Below are 23248 nucleotides of genomic sequence, written 5' to 3' on the forward strand. Positions count from 1 at the left end.
AGAAAACTGTAGTATTATATATAACATTTTCAAGGCACCAAGTTGTAGAACTAATGTTCCAGTGTTAGACATGTACCATCAGATCGGCTACCAACTCTCAGGAACTGTAGGTGTGGACCCCTCGAAAGATCTAACTGATGATGATATTCAAATGGCTATTCTAAACGCTTCTGGTGCAAAAAAATGGTCTATTTGTGCCTGAGGTGAGTATAATGATGATTACATGCTGTAGTTTTGCATTTTCACATGTATAAACTATAAAGGTAGTTGCGGATGCCTTTGGTTCTACACAGCATTGCCTGATATGTTTTTGAACTATTTTTAGGTCCCATTTGAATTTTTAGTAAGAAGACAAATTGCTGGATTGCTAGACCCAATCTGTCAGTGTCTGCGCTTGTTTATGATCAACTAGTGAAGGTGATATATGACTTATGCACCTGTCCTAGCCAGAAAGGGAGGGAAGGAGGGAGAGAACGGAAATTCAGCGGGAGAGAGGGAGGGGTTTGAGAATACAAAATTCAACACGCAGCCACGCTCAGATGCAATCACCAATCTCACTCGCGAAACACACCTGTCCTAGCGAGAAAGAGTTAAGTTTGTGAAACTTGCATCAGCCATGGTATCGTCCTTGTTCAAATCATCATACCTACAAAATGAACAGCAGGGAATCAGGACTTTGCCCAGGCTAAAGTACTGGGAACGTACAAAAAGGATACGAAACATTTAGAATTACAAAGACAACATAATGCATGAAAGAAGGCAAACCTGCATTGAACAAAATGGCAAGTTACAGCCGTATACAATATACTAAGAAATACAACACCATTACGGTAATGGAAATGCAGATCAGTGTTGAAGCCAAAATTAAAGAGGGAGGAAGTCAGGAAAACGTTTGCGTACATGATGAACGTTGAGTAAATAGTGTAATCACGAAGCATTAAGTCCTCGATATCATAGTCTTCGACAGCCTCTAGAACTGCAGTGACAACTGGATTGTCAGTTGAGTTTGAGACGAACACTTGAAACACCGCTACACGGGCACACAACCTATTGGAATAGTTGGGCGTGCCTGAATAGAGGAGGCACATGCGGCCATGATCGTCAAGACGGGTGAGAAAGCACTCCATGGGCTCGTAAAAGGGAGCCTTGAATACGTCCTGTAGCTGAGCTAGAAGCTGATAAGAATTGCTGTGCCCAAATGAGTCCAAGTTATAGGCAACAAGACGTTCTTTGCCGTCGGGCATGGCAATTAGAAAGCCATTGTATTCTAGAGAGCACAGAAGATTGGGAACATTAAATGGGACGTCATCTGACGAGTCCCATTTTTCTTTGAGTGCATCAAAAATGAACGAAAATTGGTTGGTTTTAAGGTACAGCTTGTGGCCAATAGCATAGTAGGAAACGATAGGGCGCCTGCATTTGTGGAGGGGGGAAGGGAGAGCTTTCCAGATTCTTGAATCAAAATCAAAATACTCGAAAAGTGGTTCAGGTAAATTATCAGAAAAAAGGAAGGCTGGATCTGTCGAGAGGACATATACTCTGTTTTTATACCCAAGGGTGACCACGATGGGGCTGGACTTCGGACCCAAAAGGTTGGGAAAGTTATTGTCCCTATAGAGGGTCTTGGATGACGGGTCAAAGGTGAAGACCTCTGTGTTGGGGCAGCTAATTTCAGGGTCAGGTCGAAACGTCCTCCCGTCCATCTCAAAATGAGGAACATCCTCATTCAATACAATGTTATAACCCCCAACGCAATGCAATTTGAAATCCATGACAAAAAGTCCCATCCGGATGGGAAATTTAGCTTTTGCATTGACAAACACATCTTTAAATTCTGGCCTCTTAGAAGTAGACCCCAATAATAATAGTTGAGTGATGTTTAGGCTGCAAACTCGCCCCATAAGCTGCATGCAAAAATAGCAATTCTTGTTCGACATTTGTATCTTGTCCTGCGTAGCATCAATGGTAGGATTGTGTCAAATAATGAACAAGATAAAATCAATCATTCATTCAATAAATTACGAAACCAATAATTAATATCAAGAGAACAATCAAAGAGAATAATTTGTAGCAATGTACTAGCGTGAGGCGTGGGCAATGCGTTCGAGGGTTAGCCCAGCCTATAACATGAATATTATTGTTAGTCTTTGACGAGGCTTATAACTTACTAGAATAAATTGATATCTTGAGACTATTGGTGAATTACTTTCATCATATTGTTATCATACATATCGAATAGCTAGCTATGGCCGTAGGTAAATTTGTAATGGACATCTTGGACCCGGTGGGTTGGGTGGGGAAAATCGACTTTTTAATGGGTGGTGTCCTCTGCCGAATGGTGAAGGTTGTGAACGCAACAAATCCGGGGTGTGAGTCTTGAGATAGCGGAGGTGGAAGCCGTAGGGTTTACTCCAAACCACGTTAAATCTCTTGTATTATTATTTTTAAGATGGTTTGTTTCTTCGCTTTCACCTACAATACTTTGTTAGAATTCGCTTCTGTTTGCGCAAAAAAATTACAACAGTGTACTGGGAGATAATCCCTCTTCTCTCTCCGATTCTAATCTCTAAGCTATCCATAACAAGTTTTGATTTTGTACTTTGATTCTGTATTTTGTAAGAAATTTTAGCGCTGTTTTGTGCAGTGATCATGTGTTTTGTTGCATAACAGAGCAACATGTAGATTTTGATGCGATATTTGATTTCTTATAAAATTATTTATAAGATTCGAAGAAGAATAAGAAGATAGCTATTAGTACACGGAAACCATTCATAAAAAAATAGATCCAACAATTATATTAACACCATAAAATTCCTAGAAAAAAAATGGATAAACCGTCGCTTAGATGACCAGAGAAAAGATAATATCAAGGAAGGAGAGGGAAAAATCAGACCTGCCTGTTGGAGATAAGAACGAGGAGGAGGGGGGGCAGAAGGAGGCGCAGTTTGATATTCGCGCGAAGGAGGCGCGGTTTGAAAGGGAACAGGGAAGGAGAACTTTTTTTATAGCGAAACCTAAGGGAACACGGATCCTCTCCGGTGCTAAAGCCTCCGGAGCCTATGAATCAAAACATCTGAACCCTTATAATAAAAGTTTTAAAAAGCACAATTGATTCTGACCGTTGTATTAAATTAAAGTTTTAAAAAATATAATAGATTTTCACCGTTGAATCAAATTTTAAGAATTCAGATGTTTTGATCCCTAAACTCTGGAGGTTTAACTTCGCCGAGAGGATCCGTGTTCCTTCTGAAGTATTCTTAGCTGATGTGGCCCGTGTTGCGGTTTACAGACTTACTCTTCTTATAGAATAAAGGGGTGGGACATGATCACCTCCACAGGCCCAATAGTATTCTAACATGTGTCCCAGCAATTACTTTTGTATAAAGTAGGAGGGGAAATCGCACTATTCATATGAACAGTGTTTTGGACCACATTTCAATTTATTTACAAGATTGCCACTCGGTGCTTTTAGCCAACTTTCTGGCTTCGTTTCCACTTTCTCAAACCCGAGCAGCCACAAACACCATCTCTGGAATAGCATCGGCACCTGCTTCCTAAAACCAAAACCACACAAACTCAGCTTCATTTTTGTAACTCGAGAGCTTCGGTGGGATGAAGGAGAAGTGCAGGGAGATGGACTCGAGTCGGCAGGCGGAAGAGATCTTCAGGGATTACATTGGTCGGAGAACCGAAGCCGTCCACGCTTTAACTAACGGTACTCCTATCTCTCTCTCTCTCTCCCCCCTCCGTTTCTCTCTCTTAATTTCCTTTTGGTTTTGGAAATCTCTGACCTTTTGGGTGATGTGGTTTTCTCATGTGGACAGAGAGAGAGAGAGAGGTCGAGCAAGGTTTCGTCGATTTCAGTCAACTTGGGCTACCCCCAACGTCCGGTAAGGTATCAATCTCTTCCTATCCTCACACTTCTCTGGTTTTCGCTTTGATTTTTTTATGGAAGGTTTGAGATTTCTTTAATCATACAATCAGCTTGCCCTTAATTATTCTTTCACTATATTTGACTATTATAGTCCTCTTTTAGCTACTCAAATGACACAATAAAAATCTCAAGAAAAATTTTCTCACTTTGTAATTTCCCTCAGATCCCTCGCTGATCCCTTCTCTCGCCTATGTCGTCTTACTCCACCGTTCGCATTAGGAAGGCCCGTGCGTGGTTTTTTGGGTGGGGATTTCAGATTTCAAAGGGCAGAGAGGCTGTGCTTCGTTACGATCGGGCCGAGCTTCTATCTGCAAATCGAGGCCCCGGTGAAGCATAAGCATTATAGGCCTGCGGTGAGTTCTAGGTCACCTCCTCCTTCTCCGATAAGCTTTCCTATATACATCAGTATTAAAAGAACAATTTCCAATATTTAATTTCACCATTTTCTCACACTTCCCGTTGATTGTCCGTCAAATTTGCAGGGAAAGAAGAAGGAAGGAAATGCCGCTAGGTACGTCACCAGGTCACAAGTTGTCAAGCAGCTTCAAGTCAGTCTTCCCCTCTTCAGGTCTGTCTCTGGTATTCAAGTTGTAATTTCTGTATTTTCACATGATTTATGTAATTTATGTTAATCCAGGGTTTAGGGTTTGTGCATTATTCGGATTTGGTGTTAGTTGCTGTTATCCAGATTTTCTATTTTTATGTGGAAATGAGTCGTAGCTGGTAAATGAGAAGCAGAGTAAGCAAATTACGGAGATACCTCCAGAAGAGTACAAAATGCCCCTGGTATGGATTGACTTGGATCTGACTGGTGAGGGTAAAATAATGTATGTTCCTTTTACCCTTTTGTTATTTGTGGATAAAATAATGTATGTTCCCATCATGGTTTCTTTTTATTCTCCAAAAATAGATTTTTAATATGCTGTTTACCGAAATTTCAGTCCTTGGAGTGAAGCTCCTTATAAGGATGCTGTAGGGAGAACGACATCTGGGAATTTACCTCTTAATGCATTTTTGTCTGAGGTATCTTCGTTTTCATTGCTACCCTGTTTAAATTAGCTTACATATGCTCTTCATGAATTTTTTTTTCCATTTATTTTGGATGATATTTATGTTTCCCTTATTTCTTTGTTTAAAGAATCTCCTTAGCCAATTGTAAATTGTAATTATATCTTTGTTTTTCTGTGATTCCAGTGGGCCCTCGTGACACTGTTAAATCCAAACCGAAGTTTGGCGAATTTGATATATGTTGGATACAATGGCAGTCCTGCTTCAGCTATCCATGTTACTAGAAAAAGATCAGTAGATCGTAAAAGGAAAAAAACGAAAAGAAATGTTAGCTGCTTTGTTTTTGGTCCTAAAAATGCAAGAAAATCCCCTTTTTTAAATTCATTCATAGGAAGGTATGGCTTTCCCCCTTCACTATACTCCGTATATTATAAATGTGAAGAGAAAGGGTACCACCATACCTAATCCCATTTTCTGAATCTTTGGTATAACAAAATTTATTGGGTGATAACTTCCTAGCTCTCAGATGCTGTTATAGTTCTACACAAATGAAATATTTTGCTCCTGAAACTACCCAATTTTCTTTTCAAACTGAGACAAAGCTCACTGTGTCTGCTATCCTTTTCCTGTTTGACTCTGGTCTATCTTCCATTTTAGAAAATATTTGTGGTGACTGTAGATTTATTCTTTCATTTGGCTTTGTTAATTTGTTGTTGCCAATTTTGACCTCAGGCCTTTCTCAAAGAGCGAGACTATACTTACTGGTGAGCGTTATGCGGTGAATGTCATTAACCAGATTGGGGTGAGTACTATCATATATAACACTTTTTGCTTTGAGAAAGGTAACATGTAAGGGAGGTATGGGTATGGGTTTTTAGGGCCGGTTTCTAGGGAGGTGGTCTGGTGTCAGTGCCTTCACGGGGTGGGGGTGTGATATGGGGGAGAGATGAGAGGGGGTTGGCTGCAGAGAGTGGGGGTGTGATTTGGGGGAGATAGGGGAGGGGGTTGGTTGCAGAGAGAAGGTGACGGCGGGTGCACAATTAGGGGGACAGAAAGAGAGTTGATTGGGTACAAGATTTGAGGGTAGGGTTGAGGGAATGAGTGTGTCGGCTGCAGAGAGATAGTGGGGTTGAGTTAGTATCTCTCCCTTTTTGTCGCTTCTCTCTTCCTCCATCTATGACATCTTTGTTTTGGGGTCAAAATATGTTTGCTTTTACATAGAAATTTGAGTCTTTTATTTATTTATTTATTTGGGTTTTTGTAGCTGATGCATATTAGGTTGTGTTTCTGGGTTTTATCACTAATTGTCAATTGGATTTTCTGGTTTCAAAAATAGGTGGAGGCATCGACTAATCAGCAGATGCCAGTGTATAATCTTGCATCGAAGATTCTTTGTCGGGTTGTCAATGTATCATTGAAGGTAGTGTGGTGGATGCTCTTATAAAGAAAACTAAGAATTCTGGATTTAATTGTTTAGCTGGTTCTTTTGTACTCAAGTTATTGGGCTTTGCGACGGAATAATATGTTTCTTTCGGCTGAATTATAGGCTGAACCAGACACTAATGAAGTATATGCACAAGTCACTTTACCACCTGAATCAAATGTAAGTTGTTGGCTTGAGGATTCTGATTTATTGTGTGGCGGGTAAAACTGATTAAGGGTTGAGATTCTGATGGTTTGATGTTATAAATTTTAGCAAGATAAGAATGCAGTGGAGAACGAAATAACATAGGGCACGCGTCCTTAAATAGGAAAAGACTTTGGTTAGGCAAAACCAAATTAAGGAAGAGAATAGGTAGAGGCTAAAACATAATCAAGTGGAAATTTTAGGTACAAAATGTGCAGTGAGTCAAGAAATTATACAATGGTATCCAGTTACTTTTCACCACGACCACTTTAAAAGGCTTAGTTCTTTTTCCAAGTGAAGAAATAAAACGGCACTTGAATCGTAGAAATATTAACATCTAGACTCAAATGAAAAGAACTGCATATTTGAAAGGAAAAAAACAAACCAGCACACACTTGGAAATAGCTGAAAATATTGGCAAACCTCACAATGTATGTGCACGCTTTAGTGATATTTATAATGAGGATATTTATATTAGCAAACTTGACTTATGCCCTGTACACATTCTATTGTTTAATTAATGAAGAAAACGATTCTCAATGTCTAGCCATTCATTTATTATCTTCAATGATTTGGAAACCTGCTACTATAGTTTTCAGAATGGTTATGTCACACTCTGCTATTCTTCCTGTCAAAATGGGGAATGTTTGCATGGTTGTCACTCTTCGAACAGGTTAGTGGGTTTCTCTGGATTTTCATTTTTCTCTATTGGGTTTCGATTAGTTCTCAAGTTTTTGCGTTTCTTGATTTGCTTTTCGTATTTGAACATAAAGTTTTTATTTCCTCATGAATCTGATCTGCCTTTTTCAAAGATATCTCTGGTTATAGCCTCAATCTACAAGCTTTGTGGCTGATCAGAGGCTACCGTATTTGGATTTTGTTGGTAAGCATAAAATTATATATATATATATATATATATTCATTAAGTTTGTATAATTACATGGGTGTTCTTTGAGTGATATGTACATATATTTCCTAAAAGAAACTGATTTCTCACACTATTTTCTTATTCTGCACCTTTGTTGAATTTTTGTCTTTTTATTTTTTTATATTTTTTTTATTCAATTCAAATGACCCAAATAAACACGTGTATATGGAGAATAATGAGTATGCGGAAATCAGTATCATTTGCTAAAATGTTTATCTTTATACGTCATGGTATATATGAGTTTTGTTGTTGTTGCTGCTTTTCTTGCCTTTGCACGTTCTGCTCTGAAATTTATAAATACATAGAATATTGTAATTCAAAGAAAAATAACTTTAGACCAAATTCTACATACTCAATTTGACAGGAATAAGGTTTCGAATTGGACGATTGGAAGACAAAAAGGTTATAATTGTTATGACTGGATTGAGCATGGTATGTTTAATTATGCAGATGACCATCTGTTTTACTTTGATTAATTTCGTTGGTCAGTGCATATCATAGATAATGTATTTAATAAATGATGTAGACACAGTGTCTGGCTTCAATACTACAAGTGTATTATCCGTTAGATTCGACAATTATTAAATCTTTTAGTGTAAATCTTAACCATTTATTTCCCGTATCATTCAATATTATTGAAGTATTTTCTGTAGAAACTTGCTGGAAAAAAATTGATGTAGAAACCTGTGAAAAGCTCAATGCAGGCATCTCAACTCAATTACTACAAACCCTATTCAAGGTGAAAGCTGTTGTACACTATGGAATTGCAGGAAATGCAGATCCTCAACTCCAAATTGGAGATGTCACCATCCCTCAATTTTGGGCTTATACAAGCCTTTGGAATTGGCAGGTATAAAACAATAATTTTCTTTAGAAAATTGGCTTTTGTTTGGTAATCATTTTTTAATCCCAGTTAATTGAATATCCAATTAATGGAAAAATGTATTTGTGCCAAATGCCATTTCAATTGAATGGTTAGTGTATTTGTTCCAAACAACATTCGAATTGGATGATTGGTTTATTTGTTCCAAACCCCAATATAATAGTATTTGTATTTCTGCCCATTTATGGATGATTGCTGTAGCTGCTATGATTGTCAGATTGTGTATGTTGGCTATTGCTTAACTGAGCAAATAAAGTCAGCAAAAAAGTAGATGCTATGTTAGTGTATGTCAATGGGGAGTGTAGCTATGAAATATATGATTACATTGATCAAGGATGATAAGTATAACAGAGTCCTAACTGAGCAATGTATGTTAATGACTCAGTGTAGATGGTATGCTTTGAATTTAGTGAGTTCTTTTGGGCAAGGGTTATCAAGTTTTTTTGTTGAATTTCTCTTGCTTCATTTAATTTTTTTAGATGTACAAGAGTAGAAACCTTCCGTGCAGAAGCTTTACATCCTCCCTCAACAATTTGTGTGTCTTTCTGTCAAAATTATTCATGTCTTCCTGTATTACGGCTTCAAAAAGGATTTCCATATTGTCCCCAGTCAATCCGAGGGTTCTATTTGATCTCTAAGAATTGTGGGAAAGAACAGGCAAATGCATCTAGACGGGTGGTTTGGTGGTTAGGAGACTTTGAGGGCCAATGGAGGCAGTCTATTCTTCCCATATTTTCTTTTTTAGGTTAGTATATGAAGCTTTAAGGAAATGACGTTATATCATCGCAATCTCATTGCTTGATTTTATTCAGCGTTGGTTTTGATATGATAGTATCCTGTTAACTATCCTATGGTACAAATTCACAAATTCTCATATTTAGACTCAAATGCTAATTGATTCTGAGTGGTTTTTAATCTTTTGATGATCTGGCATCCGGTTTGTAGATTTCTCTTATGCTGGGTTTTATCTTTCTTATGTTTTTTTTTTAAATTAAATTTTTTGGAATTTTTAGAATTTTGGGTCGTTGGAGGTAGAAGTTGGTTGCTTTGCTTGGCATGATGAGGTATATAATTATACACCCAATTGACTTTGATCTTTATGTTTTTAATAATTGAGAAAGAGTAGTGTTAATAATTGAGAAATATGTGTTAGATATGTTTACATGACAACTTTATCTTTGAGATTTGTTTGGTTTTGAAATTCCATCAAAAGCTATGGTTTTTGTGCGATTGATTTTGTGAGGGAGATAAGGCACAACCTTCTCATTTGGTTTTTTCTCCCTCATTTTTCAAATTCCTTCAAAATCTTGCAATTTGCCTTTCTAAATTAGCTTAAGAAATATTTCGTTAATTTGATCATTGAGATTGGTTCTGAAATTCCAATTTGTTTGAGCAATGACAAATTGGGATTGGTTTTTAAATTCCCCATTGAAAAATACATAGCAATTTCAGCTACTGTTTGTTAAGCAAATACATAGCTAATAATTAATGTCTGTTTGATTGCTGCAATCATTGTCAGATATTCCTTGGGAATAAGCATTGTTCAATTTTAATTGCAAATAACAACTGAAATTATCTTATTTATTACCACTATTGATTTGGATCTGTAATGCACAATGTTTAGATCATTTGATCGGTATTTCCTTAAGTTTAATACTGGCAGTTTGGCTGTGATCGAATTGATCCAGTCTCAAATAATGAGGCGTGTGAGATGATAACAGACTAACAGAGGAAAAGGAGTTGATGCATATGTGTTTGATTTACAAATTTTGGCAAATCCTGGCCATTTTTGGGTTTCCTAGTGATATATATCTATCTTCATAACCAAATAGCGATAACTTCGAGTTTCTAGACGTTTTAGTGTGTTTTGAGTCCTGCATTTTTGTAATGTTCGTGCAAGTTGTCACTAAGATCTTTTGGTTTCTGGCTACTTTAGATTTTCAGCATTGTATTGTAGTTTTTAATTTATCTTTGTTGGGTAGAGGGCATGTGATGTGGGTTTTGGTGTTTAGCGAATATTCTGAGCTTCATTACTATTTTAATGTTTCCTGTCTGCCCTACAATGAAATGAACAGTACAATAACCAATATAACAATAAAATCAGTCACAAATTCCAAGCATAATGCATCAAAAGTGCGCTGAACATAATTCTAAATAAAACGCAGTTAAGCAAAAACAGGGTAGATAAGCATACTGTGAGATGACCGATTCCAGAACACATTTTAACAACTTTATCCGGAGGGTAATTGAGAACATTATCAAGTATAAATGACTGGTCATCAGCTGGCAGTGCATCCCCATCATTGTACCTGGATAGAATAATTTAAAACCCCATAGCGAGTTAGAGCATTGCCAAGCACCAAGCAAAGATGTCTCAATATGATTCGTTAGTTAATTTTCATGACACAATTTCAATTTCTTTGGAAATTTGTGCGTTTATCTTTGTTTTTTTTGGTTTGCTAATTTTCATGTGCTTTGTATTCATGATTGTTTATTTTGTAAAGGAAATGTGGGATATGATAGAGATGCAAGCAAATTTCTAATCTTTGTCTATCCGGTTTTCACTTTGTTTAATTTGATCTGATTCAGCCTCCCTTTCGTTGCTTTTGAGGAAACCAAATTAAGTCTGCCTTTCGATCTTTGTATGTCATGCTTATGTTCTCCTTTATTGGGAGACTGATTTACTGTTTAAAATTGGTTACATTCTCTTATAGTTGCCCTTTTTGTTGGTTCTGAAAAAACAAAGTGACATGTGGATTTCTATCTTTCTATATCATGCTTATGTTGAAATGTTATACCTGCCAAAACCATATGTTGAAATGTTGGATAGGTAAACGTTTTTTGTTGTTATGTGCAAGTTTGGTTTCTATATCTATTGCGATTCATGTTTCAGTGATATTATTGTAATATTGAATCCTAAAATGTATTGTGTCAAGAACCAATAAAAGGAATGTAATGTGTAAGTGCGTTTGATTATTCAAATGCAAAATTTTTAATTCTTAGAACGAGAGTTGCAATTAAAATTAACGGAGTGCTGAGCAGAAGTTTAATTAATTCAGTTTTGATAAATGATTGAAGGTTGCTCTATTATTCTATTGCTGTTTTGATAATTATAAGTTTAGATAATTTTGATAATTATAAGTTTAGATAACGAAAGGGATAGAACGAAAATGAAAGCTTAGAATCTGGTGAATAATATGTTGGCATGTGTGTGTGTTCTCTTCTAGAGAATCGGTTGATGTTTTTCGTTGTATAATTTATTTTCCTTGGTCTAAATGCACGTCCGATTGCTTGCCTTCTCATAGATGGGTTAAGTTGGACATCCAGAAGAATTTGTTTGCATAGGAACTTTTTTTTTCTTTTCGCTGTGATCTGTTTTGTTAAAGGTGTTGATAAAGATTTATCAATGTTGTTTGTTCGGAGTTAGGTGGAAATTGGGGAGTAAATTGTGATTCTAAATAGGACCATCGTGTGATATTCTTTTAAACTATGATTTATTTTCTTTGCTATAGTGCGGAAGACTTTGCTGCTTGAACAAGAACGACTGCTGCAGGGCGTTCTACATGTTTTTGGCTTTCAACATTTTTGCTTCAAGACTTAGCTGCTTGAACAAGAACGAAACTCGATCTTAATTGCAATGCAAAATATGTGTGGACTGCATGTTACTTCTGTTTCTTACGGTAACAGGCGTCCTGCATGTTTTTTGCTTTGCACGTTTGTGCTTGAAAACTTAGATGCTAGAATAAGAACGAAATAGTTTTTATGTTGCCTAATCTACATGATATATATTTTGCCACATTGACTACAAGGGCAAGATTTGTGTGAACTGTCTGTTACTTCTGTTTATCAGGGAACCAAAACGTTGAGTTTCGTCCTGTTCATGGTACAATGTCTCTTCATGTCAGCTCAGTTGAATGTATATAAAAACGAAGCTGCATATCTTACTAACCTCATTCACTCATCTATCCCTTTCTTCATTTATGATTGTGTTGAATTTGTTCAGGTAAAATGTATCTTATTCATGCAGTTCAAGGTGATACATTCAAGTCCCGCAGCAACGCGCGGACACATTTTCTAGTTTAACCAAAACTCAACGCCGTCCCAACTCCTCGTCTCCTCTGTCACACTCAACCTCTCTCTAACTTCATACTCAACCCTTCTCTAACCCTTTCTCTTTCACTTTCTTTCAGACTCTCCATCTCTCTCAACCCTCACCATCTTCACCTTCTGATAGAGAGGAGGAAGAAGAAGACGGAGCGAAATGACGGTGTTTCACTTCTTCAACTGCGCCATTCTGACGTTCGGCCCTCACGCCGTCTACTACTCCGCCACGCCGCTGTGCACCCCTCCTACTCTGTTTTTCTTCGTTCGGATCTTTTACGCTCTCACAATTCACACCCAATTCACTTCGTCTTCTTCCCCAAATCAAAACCCTAACTCGATCGTGCGATTTAATTGTGCAGATCGGAGTACGATACGCTTGGTACTTCCGTCAAGGCAGCTGTGGTTTATCTCGGAACAGCGTTGGTGAAGGTTCGTTAGTAAATTCGTAGTTAAATCCACTGACATGATTAGAAAAATCGCATTTTTATGTTAAATCATATTAATTTGATGTAATTTCAACAGAAATGGCCGCTGATGGTTTTTGTTTGTTAAATCTGTGCTCTGCAGCTGGTTTGTCGCGACGGCTTGGAGATTGGCGTAAGTCTCTCCGCTCGATCTCTTTGAATTTGGATAGAACATGATATTGCCAATTAGATTTTACAGATTCTTATTTATTACCCAAATCATGATTAGGAAAAAAAATTTGAAGTTGCTTTCGTCAAAGTTTCCTCTTTGCCTTTTCATGTGCCAGAATGGTTAAAGAATGAAAATTTGGCAAGATTTCATGGTATATATCTCAGTAATCACACGCTAATGTGAAAAATGTTGAAACGGTACGCTATTACGTACTTACAGGAGAAAAAGTATTTGACAAATGTGACTTACATTTCTGGAGAAAAAGAACTTGCATTGCTTCACATTTTCCCTTTATTAAACATGTGAATTCGCCCCAATTTTTTTCCGTTTTTATTTGGCGGTGGTTGATTAGTTTTTATACCAATTAGTGCGATTAAATTGAATGTTAATTATGAACTTAATTATGACCTCACAATTAGTAATTTTGGTTATTTAATCCATTTCTGTAGCAATTGGTGGAATGGCTTTCCTGACGTTTTTAGCTATCAAGGGCTTTTTTGTGTGATGGACTAACCATTTATTTTTTGTATGATCAGGTAGATTTAGTAGGAGGTTACTATGATGCCGGCGACAACATGAGCTCGGACCTGCAGCATACCCTCGACGCGATTCGATGGCAACCGACTACTTCCTAAAAGCCACTAGCATTCCTGGGGTTGTCTTTGTCCAAGTTGGCGACCCTTTTGGTGATCACAACTGCTGGGAGAGGCCGGAGGACATGGACAAGTTGGCGACCCTTATGGTGATCATTCCGTTTACGGTGTGCTTTTTTTAGTTAACTGAAAAAAAGGCTTTTTATTCTTTGGTTTTCAGGACTTCATTTACCGTTTACAAGTCAACCCCGCAATACCAAAGTACAAGAGAAACAAAGATTAGAGGTAATTTTTGCTCTAACTTCTTTGGAATAGTTTCTAAGATTTGTATTGTGCATTTGGCCAGTGTTAACTACCAAATCGATTAAAAAACATTCCGTAGGGGTTGGGCCACCATTCAATTACCTATGGAATTTATAACATGCAATCAATTTCTTTTTAGTTGAGTTCAAATAATGTTGATTGCGCTGTTGTAAAGCTTTTTTTTTATAGTTAGGTTGAAAATCATATCGATATATTCTTTATTTAGTCATTCCAATCTGTAACATATGAGATTGTTTAGTTTGATGTTTCAATTAAAATTTGATCCTTTTTTTTTGGTGTGAAATTATAATGGAATTGCAAGTCAAGTATATCTTAGATTCTTGGTTGCATACTCACCTTCCTACAACTATTATATTGTCTTTTGACTGATGGATTTTTATAATTTCATGGATCTATGGTTACAATGCTTTTTATAATTTCCTAGATCTATCTTTTTTGTTCGTTCATGATTATGTTGAAAGTTTTTCAGGTTAAATGTGTCTTATTCATATATTTAAGACTGGTGTATTCAAGTTCCGCAGCATCACGCGAGCATATTACTAGTTTAACCAAAACTCATCGACCTCAACACTGTTTTATTATTATTTGTTGGAAAGATAAAAAAAAAATAATAAAAAAAAACAGACGCGCTCCCATCCCCAGCACAACTCAGCGGCAACCGCTTTTCCCATCGTCGTTGCCGATGAGCCTTCTCTCTCACCCGTCTCTCCAAACTCGTCAACGGAAAAAGAATAGCTCTTATTCAAGCGGATTTCAGTCATCGACTATTTGAATCGGAGGCAAGACGATTCGATTTGTCGACTCCGATTCAGTTTGATTGGATTCCACTTTAAACTTGGTTTCCCTTATTTGCTCGGAAACCGAACAGAAAATTAGCAAACTACAATCGATGGATAGAGATATAGGAACGACCTCGCTGAGCGGTTTGAGGGGTGACCAATCGGATAAAACACCGCCTTCCACGAACAGACCTCCTCGAAATTTGTATTTTGACGACGACGACGATGCTCCCATTTAAGTTGCTGTTGGTCCTTCTCACCAGCCATGGTTGTTGCTGCCACAGAGAGACAGAAGGCCAAGGATCATATTGCCTCTTCCTATATTAATCAAATTCCAACTAATTTGATCAATTATTAATCAAATTCTTTCGTGGGTCTGCTGGAGGAGGCGGAAGACTTTAAGATAGAGAATCGGGGGCTTTGACGACGACGGTGAGGACGAGGAGTCGGAGGAAGAAGTTGAAGGGATTGAGAGTGTCAACTGGAGGAGGCGAAAATCAGTTTTTATTTTTATTTAATTCTTTAGGTTTTTTTTTATTAGTTATATATAATAGTTGCCAGTGTTAACACTGTCAACCATCTCTCACACCAAAAAAAGAAAAAAAAAAAAAAAAAAAAAAAAAAACCCATCTCTCATGGATCCAGAGCAGCCCATCCTCTCACGCGACCCCCCTCCAATCTCTCTCATCTCCGGCGATCCCACTCCTAATTGTTCTCTTCTCCTGTGACCCACCCTAATCCCACACTTCTCATCACAGAATCAAATGATAATAGTAAAAAATATCTCCAAAAGACATCATAGATAATGGATGCTAGTGCACCGAATTGGGTCATTAAAATATATGGAAGTATGCTAGCATCCATTATGTATGACGCCTTTCGGAGATATTTCTGACTATTATCATTTGATTTTGTGGTGAGAAGTGCGGGATTGGGGTGGGATCACCGGATAAGTGAAGAATAAGGGTGCGTCACCGGAGAAGTGAAGGAATAGAGATGGATTCTGCAAACAGGCAAGAAGGGGAGAAAGAATATGGGTTTGGTTATGGAGATGGCAAGTGACGGGTGTACTAATATTATTGGACCGCATAAGGGAGTATCCAAGTATTATTTGGGTGATAGAAATGGTATGTGACGGGATAAACAATTAACAACACGCATTGTCTATATGCCCACTAAGAGGAAAAAGATTATGCAAGTGAAAAAAAAACGTATTTATATAAAACAGACATGTCCCTCCACCTAAGGCTCGTGCACTATCTGGAAAAAAAAAAAAAAAAAAAAGGACCTTTTGTATCCATTCCAATTATACTCTTATGGAGCATCTCCCTCTACTGTTCTCCACCAGCAATCAACAACTGATGTCAATACGTTTAGCTGCTTTAGTAGAATTTAATTAATTTCATGAAGGAACTATATAGGAAGGAATTACATATTCTGTAAAGAATGCAACGTATAGAGTGTTGTAAAGCAAATGAGGAATCTATGAAGTGTAATTGAGAGTAACAGCAGATAAATGGATAACATATACAGTGTTGTCCTGGAGAAGGGTATACATAATGTAGAATATATAAAGTAAGCTGCAAATGGAATTTGTTATTCTAGAATCAATGGTTTTTGCAATTGTAGAATCGTTGTTAATTTGTAGATTTATTCATGCATGGTGTTTCCATTTTTCAGAGAGGTTTCGTAGATGTCTTTCTATTTATTTAGTTTATGAATCACAATGTGAGAATTAATGGTTGCTTCGGTTAATGGTTGCCTCAGTTTATTCTTGAAAATTATTGTTGTTTTGATTGATGGCAGCCACAGTTGACTTCACGATTAATGTATGCCTCAATCTATTGTGGGCATAGCATATTGTTTCCTTGGTTTATTGCTGCTTTAGTTTTTTCAGTGTGTTGTTACCTTTTGAGAAAAAAGACGATATTTCATTTCATTTCAAAAATTTGACAAACTAAGGAATACATGGTATGGAGAGGTCCTCCTCAAGTGTATCACAAATGATAATAGGAGGTTCATCAAAGTAAGTACTCACACCCCCCGAGTGAAGGGCGAACGTAGCAAGTCGATGGGCAACTGAATTTTGCTTGACGACGAACATGGGAAACAGAAACTTCAGCGATCATTCGCACTAGGAATTTCGCATCCTCAATGATTGGTCCAATGAAAGACAAATCCACAAAAGGTACAACTAATGCAAAAGTAATGTCACGCCCCGATCCCGACATACGTCCAGGATCAACACGTGACGTCACCATATAACCGTATATCTAACATACCTTGCCTTCGGGATATGGGCAAAATACAACTCAAGATTCGAATTGCATAGTAATTTTTTGTATACTTTATGTTGCATCTAACCTCTTACCCTAAACAAGAATTAAGCCATTCGTAGTTCACCATTTGTTAAACTCTGAACTTTTTGTAAAACACTTTCTAGCAGAAAACAAAGAGTACCATGCTTCATATCAACCATAAGTCAAACAAGAGTTGTCATCTTGCCATTCACACACATGTGAATGTGATTTCCAACACCATTCCACAATCACATCAATCAATAACACATACAACACACCAAAATGCAGGGCTAGAGTGACAAGTTTGGTCGAAGCCTACATCTCTGAAGTTTCTCAAATAAATCGAATCCAAAGAACCAACAAGTCAAATGATGTGATTTTGGACCATTCAACGAAATCCAACAATATCGGGTTTCATACCACTCAATGGAACCAAAATACCAAGCGAGATTCCAGACCACTCATCGAAATCTAAACCAGGATATGATTTTGGACCAGTCAACGGAATCGCAGAGTAGAAGGGATTCCAGACCTCTCAACAGAATCCGAGTGGATACGATTCTGGACCGCTTAATGGAATTACGGAGTACAATGGATATTGGACAACTCAACGAAATCCAAGCTGGATACAATTCCAGACCACTCAACGGAATTGCGGAGCATGAAGTATTCCAGACCACTTAACAGAACCCTAGCAAAACCCAGTTTCGGACCACTCAACGGAACCGAGTGGAAATCCAAAAATACAAAACAACGGCTCGAAGAAACAAAACATGAATCAAGTTACTCAATTTAGAACGGCTCAACGAAACGAGAAATGAAACAACAAAACGAGATATGAAACAAGCTTCAAAGCAACAAACCCCATGACAATGGGTTAACAGTCCACTACTAACCCCCACATTTCATCACATCATACCAATCATGCAAAACAAACCACATTTCAAATATGTACTTCAAATCACATTTCATAGATGTTTCCAATCCACAATCAAAATCACAATTAATAAACATAGATCGATGGCTAAATATAAAAATAACAATTCAATAAAAATCACATATATTAGTCACTCACTAACCAACGTAGACTCACTAGACTTCACTAGTCTCTAGTAATACGAATTTAGTATTTAAAAACGATTCGAAACATGTTGACCAAAAGATAACTCTCAATCAACGGTAGAGTCCACAATCCGCCGATCAGATTTCTAATCTGTAACTTCCCAAGAGTCTCATTAATCTTCTAGAACAATATCCTAAAATTTCAAAATGACCCAACGGTCGGATCTCCGCAAATCGCTAAAATTTATTGGTGGTCAACGTTTAGTTTTACAAATTAAAAATTCAATTTAGGAAGATCCATAGTCCGATTCCTAATCCGTAAGGTCCTAATGTCCTTAAATATTACATACTATAACGCCCTAAAGTTTGATGTCAATCCAACGATCATATTATCGATTGTCAGAATAACCAAGTGACGGACTTCAACGAAAATATACTTAAACAATATAATTTTGTCAATTAGATGTCAAATATAGAATTGGACCATTAAATTTAGCCTAGGAAGGCCAAGTGATGTCTCAGCCCACCCGCCGCCCCAACTTGCGGGAAAAAATGTCTAATTCCAAAAATTACCAAATTTCACCAGCAGGTAGGAGAAGACTAGGGGGGAGAATTTTCATACCTGATTCGACACCTGGAAATGGACAAATGTCTATGAAATCGCCGGAAATCTCTCATAATACTGTGAACGGCGCATCCACTGTGCGACGTCGTTCGACGTCTGATGGACGGTCTGAGATATGGTACTTGAAACTGGTGACGAGGGGAACCCAATCCAAGTGGTCATGGAAGCCGCCGTTCATTGGATTCGTCGGATAGTGGCTGGAAAGCCACGGCAACCCTAGGAAAATCGTGGCCTCAACTCACCGTCTAGGGGATTCAATCGGATTGAAATTTAGGTGGGTAATGAACCTGGGATTACAAGCTGTCGTTTGGGGGTGCTGGCGATGGTCGCCGTCATTAGAAAATCGAAGACTAGCACGATTTAGGAATCGGGTTACGCTCCGAGTCGGGCGACCTGATCGCCCCATTTCGGTATTTCCCTTTCCTTTTTTTTTCTTCTCTCTCCTTCTCTCATTGGGCACCTCTCCTCCTTTCTCTCATTTCTTTCTTCTCTCCTCCGTCCACTTCTCCCATTTCCCTCCTTTCTCCTCTCATCCCTCCATCTTGGCCACACACGTGGCACTATCTCACTGCTCCAGTAAATTTAGAGCCTTCTAAATTATAATCAAATAACCATTTTACTTGTTTATATCTCATTCGTTATAACTTCGTTTAACGAATGGTTTTCACCTACGCATTCCTAGAATCGAGTTCTATTTGAAAATATTAATTGTGACCTCAAAGGGTCTACAGATTTTAAATAATTATTTTCAAAACTTCAAACTTTACAACTAAGTAATTAAAATTCTAAATTAACTAATTTAAATTAAATTCACGCAAAAATAATATAATGTCCCGCGACTTCAAAATACGTAAATTATAATAATGAAATCCAAGAACGGGATTTCATAAGTAATCTGAAGTGTTTCACTCTCTAAGATAACATTTTGATATCCTCTTTCACTCACCAACTCAAGCCCAGTTCGAACAGCGAGGACCTTGATTTGTGCCGGGGAGAAGATGTCCTGGAAGGCGCAAGTAGCAGCACCCACGAACCCTCCCCACGAGTTCCTGAGTACAATACCCCCTTAGCCTCAACAGAGTTCCAAGCGCCATCAACATTTAGTTTGAGCCTGCCGGATGAGGGCCTAATCCAACGGATGATGGAAGGCCTGCATTCATTACTTGGGGGGCACCTAGTGATAATCCAGCCACTAATCCATAGTACGACAAGCAAACACGTGTGGAATGGGATTGGGTTAATTTCCCCATAACTTGGCATTTCTCGTCGTCTAGATAGTTGAAATAAGCATGAGAAAGCCAACAAGCATACTAGCATACTAAACTTTATACTGAATTTCAATCAAGAATAGTAAACAACAATTATCGAGCTTTTATCTCTTCCAACAGCTGAAGTCGATCCTAAACCCCACTCGAACATTTCTCCGATGCAATTAACATTATTCGGATAGCATCCCAAACTAGAGGTATAGAAAATTGAAAAAACTAAAATGTATTACTGTATGATAGACAGGCAAAACCTAATTGCAGACTTAACGACTAACAACTAGAATTAAGCACGGAAATGAAGCCGAACCTGATGAATACCACACTGTTCACAGTCAAAGCAAGTGCCATTACAATTGGATTATATCACTTACAGCATAATTCAGTTTTGCGAAACTAAAAAACAGCAGCCATAATTGCTGTAATTAGGGAAGGAATTATATTTAGGGACACTGTCATTAGTTGAATTAACAACAGAGTAAAATTTATATATTTCTCTCTATGGTAGAATTGAGAAAGAATTAAAAAGCCCAAATTCCAATTAAAAAATGCAAACTTTGTATGGATATTTAAGCTTTACCTGTAGATCCGCAGCAGCAAAAGCAAACTGAATCCAATGGGAGCCATGTGAGAGAACTTCGAAGGAAAGACGTCAGATGGAGAGGGATGACGCGTCTGGATGCCCGGCCTTTGACACACTATCGGGTGAGTTTATTGATCTGGTTCACATATTTTGTCTGCATGCAACGTGACAAAATACATGTCCTGCAAGCTAGGTTATCACCGTAGTGATTGCAAAAGATAAAAAATAAAAAAACTTTCTTAGACCGTCCACAGCACGTAAGTTTGGAAGTGGAATGCCAAAAAAATATACACATATCTCGTTATCAGCATGTAAATTTGTCATGTCAATTTACTAAAGGAGAGCGTCAATAACCAGCGCTCAAATTTGACGGCATAATGTTTTTCAATAGGTTTTCGAAACACTCCTAATTAACCATATTGTTGTCCAATAATAAAAACCCAATCAAAAACCTAATGAAAAACATTAGACCTTTAATTGTACAAACAATACAAAAACATTCTGTACAACAATACAAACAATTAATAAACAAACAGTTATTGTTGTGCAACAACAAAAATTTAGGGTAAGTCAATGTAACCTGCAATGTTAAATCCCAAGTCGGCAGCACACTCCTTCATGCCCATTTCATTTTGCATAAATTTATATCAGTACATCTGATTTCAATCTGATTAAATTATATCAATATATCGCAGGCAATAGGCATCGAAGCAACACAACTGTCTTTCCATGAATTTTACACATAATATAGCCTATCTCCGATTTCCTTAACAAAAATTCATGGACCACTCAATATTTAAAATTTATATGACCATGTAGATTCAGAACAATACTGTTAAGAGCATGAAAATTTTCTGCAGGCTTTTTTCTCCTCATGATTCAATATTATTTACAATTTAACTTCTCTGGTACAATTAGTGCAAATGATTTTAACTAATGTAAACATTTCAAGGTTTTCTAGTTGGTAATCATATTGGATCCCATCAGAACCAGGAGTGGGTGCACTTTGATCTCCTTGCCATAAGTCAACGGCAATTACTTACTGTTCTAACTGTTCTTGTTCATTTGAGTAAGCTATCAGTATGATGACCATGCTGATATTTTGAGCATGAGTTAATTATGAAAGTTCCATATGAATGCAATGAACTAATATCACAGCTCTTCTAAAAACAGAATGCAAGCAATGAAGCATTTAGATCAGGAAGCTATTCAGAAGCAGTGGAGCATTATACTGTTGCCTTATCTTCCAAATTTGTAAAAAGAATAAATTTTAAAAAAAAATTAAAAAAAATAAAAACCCATCCTGCTTAAAAAATTAGCAAGAATCCAACATATTTCAAAATTTTAAATTCAACTAAAAATGTAACAAACCCAATAAATAAAAAAAAAAAATGTTCTAAACCAACCATCCAACAAACCCCAAAAATGTTCAAAACCAGCAATTAAATGCATTGGCAGCAGAGAAGGCTTAAGCTACAACCACAGAATTTAACGAAGTGACATCCCGCTTTCCCTTATCTATCTATGGGGTATTACAACATCAATTCAATCTCGTTTGAAAAAATTAAGCTGCAAGCTCCATGAGCCATCTATTGCATAAAATTAGTTAAGAAAAGCCTTCAATAGATATGCGAAGAAACATCAAGCAAATAAGTAACTAAACAGATGATACTTACCACGAACCTGATCATTAACTCGAGAGGACACAAACAGGGGGGTTCTCTGCATAGCAAAACCAAAGTGCATCCAACTCCAAGGAAAGACTAAACAAACACACAAAATGCATAAAAACCCAAGAAAAGTAGAAACTGTTACGCATCTGTATTTATTCTCACAGATAACGAATATAACAATTTGATGATCTTGTTACTCAAGCTCCAAGGCATGAATCAAACCAATGGTTAAAAATAATCCTGGTGTAACCATTGATTATCGAGCTGTTTATTGAGATTCTTAAATGTCTGAATTGTATTTCGATTCTATACCTCACAACCCAAATTATCCAAATGAAATATGATTAATTCAAATAATTATTTGCTTCCTCTACACAACTCAAATTAATTCAAACGAAATATGCACACCCAAATTAAGAGATCAAACGAAATCTGCACAACCCAAATTGATAATGATCAAACCCTAATTTTCAGAATAATGATTAAAATCGACAAAAAAATGAATACAATTGACACGTTACCATTGATTCGAGTCCTGGTAAGGAGTGCGACGGTGAGACGCTGAATCGATTTTGTCGTTGAAGAGCTCTGGAGCAAAATCGGTTTGTTGTTGAAGAGATCTCTGGAACAAAATCGGGTTTGTCGTTCAAGACCTCCCACTCCTACTCACACTCCGTCTCTCTCTCTCTCTCTATGTCTCTCGGTGTCTCTCTCCCTCTCTCTATCCATCTCAGAGGCGGCATGGCCTCCCATCCCCGAAACCCTCACCGAATGACAACAAACCTAAACCCTCCCAATCCGTCCAAAACCCCACGGACAAAATTACCGTTCTAAATTTTAAAAACTACCCAACCAACCCAGACGGCTTTTTTGTAATTATGCTGAAATCGAAGGGCGTTTAAGTTACTGTAGCTTAGGGTTTTA

At 37.4% G+C, this 23248-nt stretch overlaps 2 protein-coding genes across 8 annotated transcripts; one reads left to right on the forward strand and one right to left on the reverse strand.

Annotated features, from left to right (window-relative positions):
- Positions 1–168: 168 nt before the first annotated feature.
- Positions 169–23150, reverse strand: LOC137712140 (uncharacterized). Of its 4 annotated transcripts, XM_088685288.1 has the most exons (5): positions 18801–23150; positions 2894–3057; positions 1070–1949; positions 901–976; positions 169–646 (listed from the first exon to the last, which is right to left on the reverse strand). In XM_088685288.1, exons 3-5 carry the CDS (start codon positions 1935–1937, stop codon positions 577–579), a joined length of 1014 nt encoding a protein of 337 aa, XP_088541414.1. In that variant the 5' UTR covers positions 1938–1949; positions 2894–3057; positions 18801–23150; the 3' UTR covers positions 169–576. The 4 variants fall into 4 exon arrangements, with proteins under 4 accessions (XP_088541414.1, XP_068307378.1, XP_088541412.1 ...); XM_068451277.2 differs by lacking the exon at positions 18801–23150 and having other exon boundaries at positions 901–1949; XM_088685286.1 differs by lacking the exon at positions 18801–23150 and having other exon boundaries at positions 901–1949; positions 2898–3025.
- Positions 3469–14320, forward strand: LOC137728642 (mitochondrial Rho GTPase 2-like). Of its 4 annotated transcripts, XM_088685292.1 has the most exons (19): positions 3471–3715; positions 3825–3890; positions 4098–4287; positions 4417–4502; positions 4572–4761; positions 4876–4957; positions 5129–5337; positions 5675–5744; positions 6279–6362; positions 6489–6545; positions 7162–7242; positions 7382–7452; positions 7862–7929; positions 8192–8347; positions 9394–9444; positions 11893–12718; positions 12844–12913; positions 13007–13081; positions 13657–14320. In XM_088685292.1, the coding sequence occupies exons 5-12, from the start codon at positions 4712–4714 to the stop codon at positions 7421–7423; spliced, it is 675 nt and encodes a 224-aa protein (XP_088541418.1). In that variant the 5' UTR covers positions 3471–3715; positions 3825–3890; positions 4098–4287; positions 4417–4502; positions 4572–4711; the 3' UTR covers positions 7424–7452; positions 7862–7929; positions 8192–8347; positions 9394–9444; positions 11893–12718; positions 12844–12913; positions 13007–13081; positions 13657–14320. The 4 variants fall into 4 exon arrangements, with proteins under 4 accessions (XP_088541415.1, XP_088541417.1, XP_088541416.1 ...); XM_088685289.1 differs by lacking the exons at positions 7382–7452; positions 7862–7929; positions 8192–8347; ... (3 more) ...; positions 13007–13081; positions 13657–14320 and having other exon boundaries at positions 3469–3715; positions 7162–7375; XM_088685291.1 differs by lacking the exons at positions 7382–7452; positions 7862–7929; positions 8192–8347; ... (3 more) ...; positions 13007–13081; positions 13657–14320 and having other exon boundaries at positions 3469–3715; positions 4417–4482; positions 7162–7375.
- Positions 23151–23248: the final 98 nt, after the last annotated feature.

This window comes from Pyrus communis, chromosome 15 (assembly GCF_041283825.1).
Source record: "Pyrus communis isolate YQ-2024b chromosome 15, ASM4128382v1, whole genome shotgun sequence".
Classification (NCBI taxonomy): Eukaryota; Viridiplantae; Streptophyta; class Magnoliopsida; order Rosales; family Rosaceae; genus Pyrus; species Pyrus communis.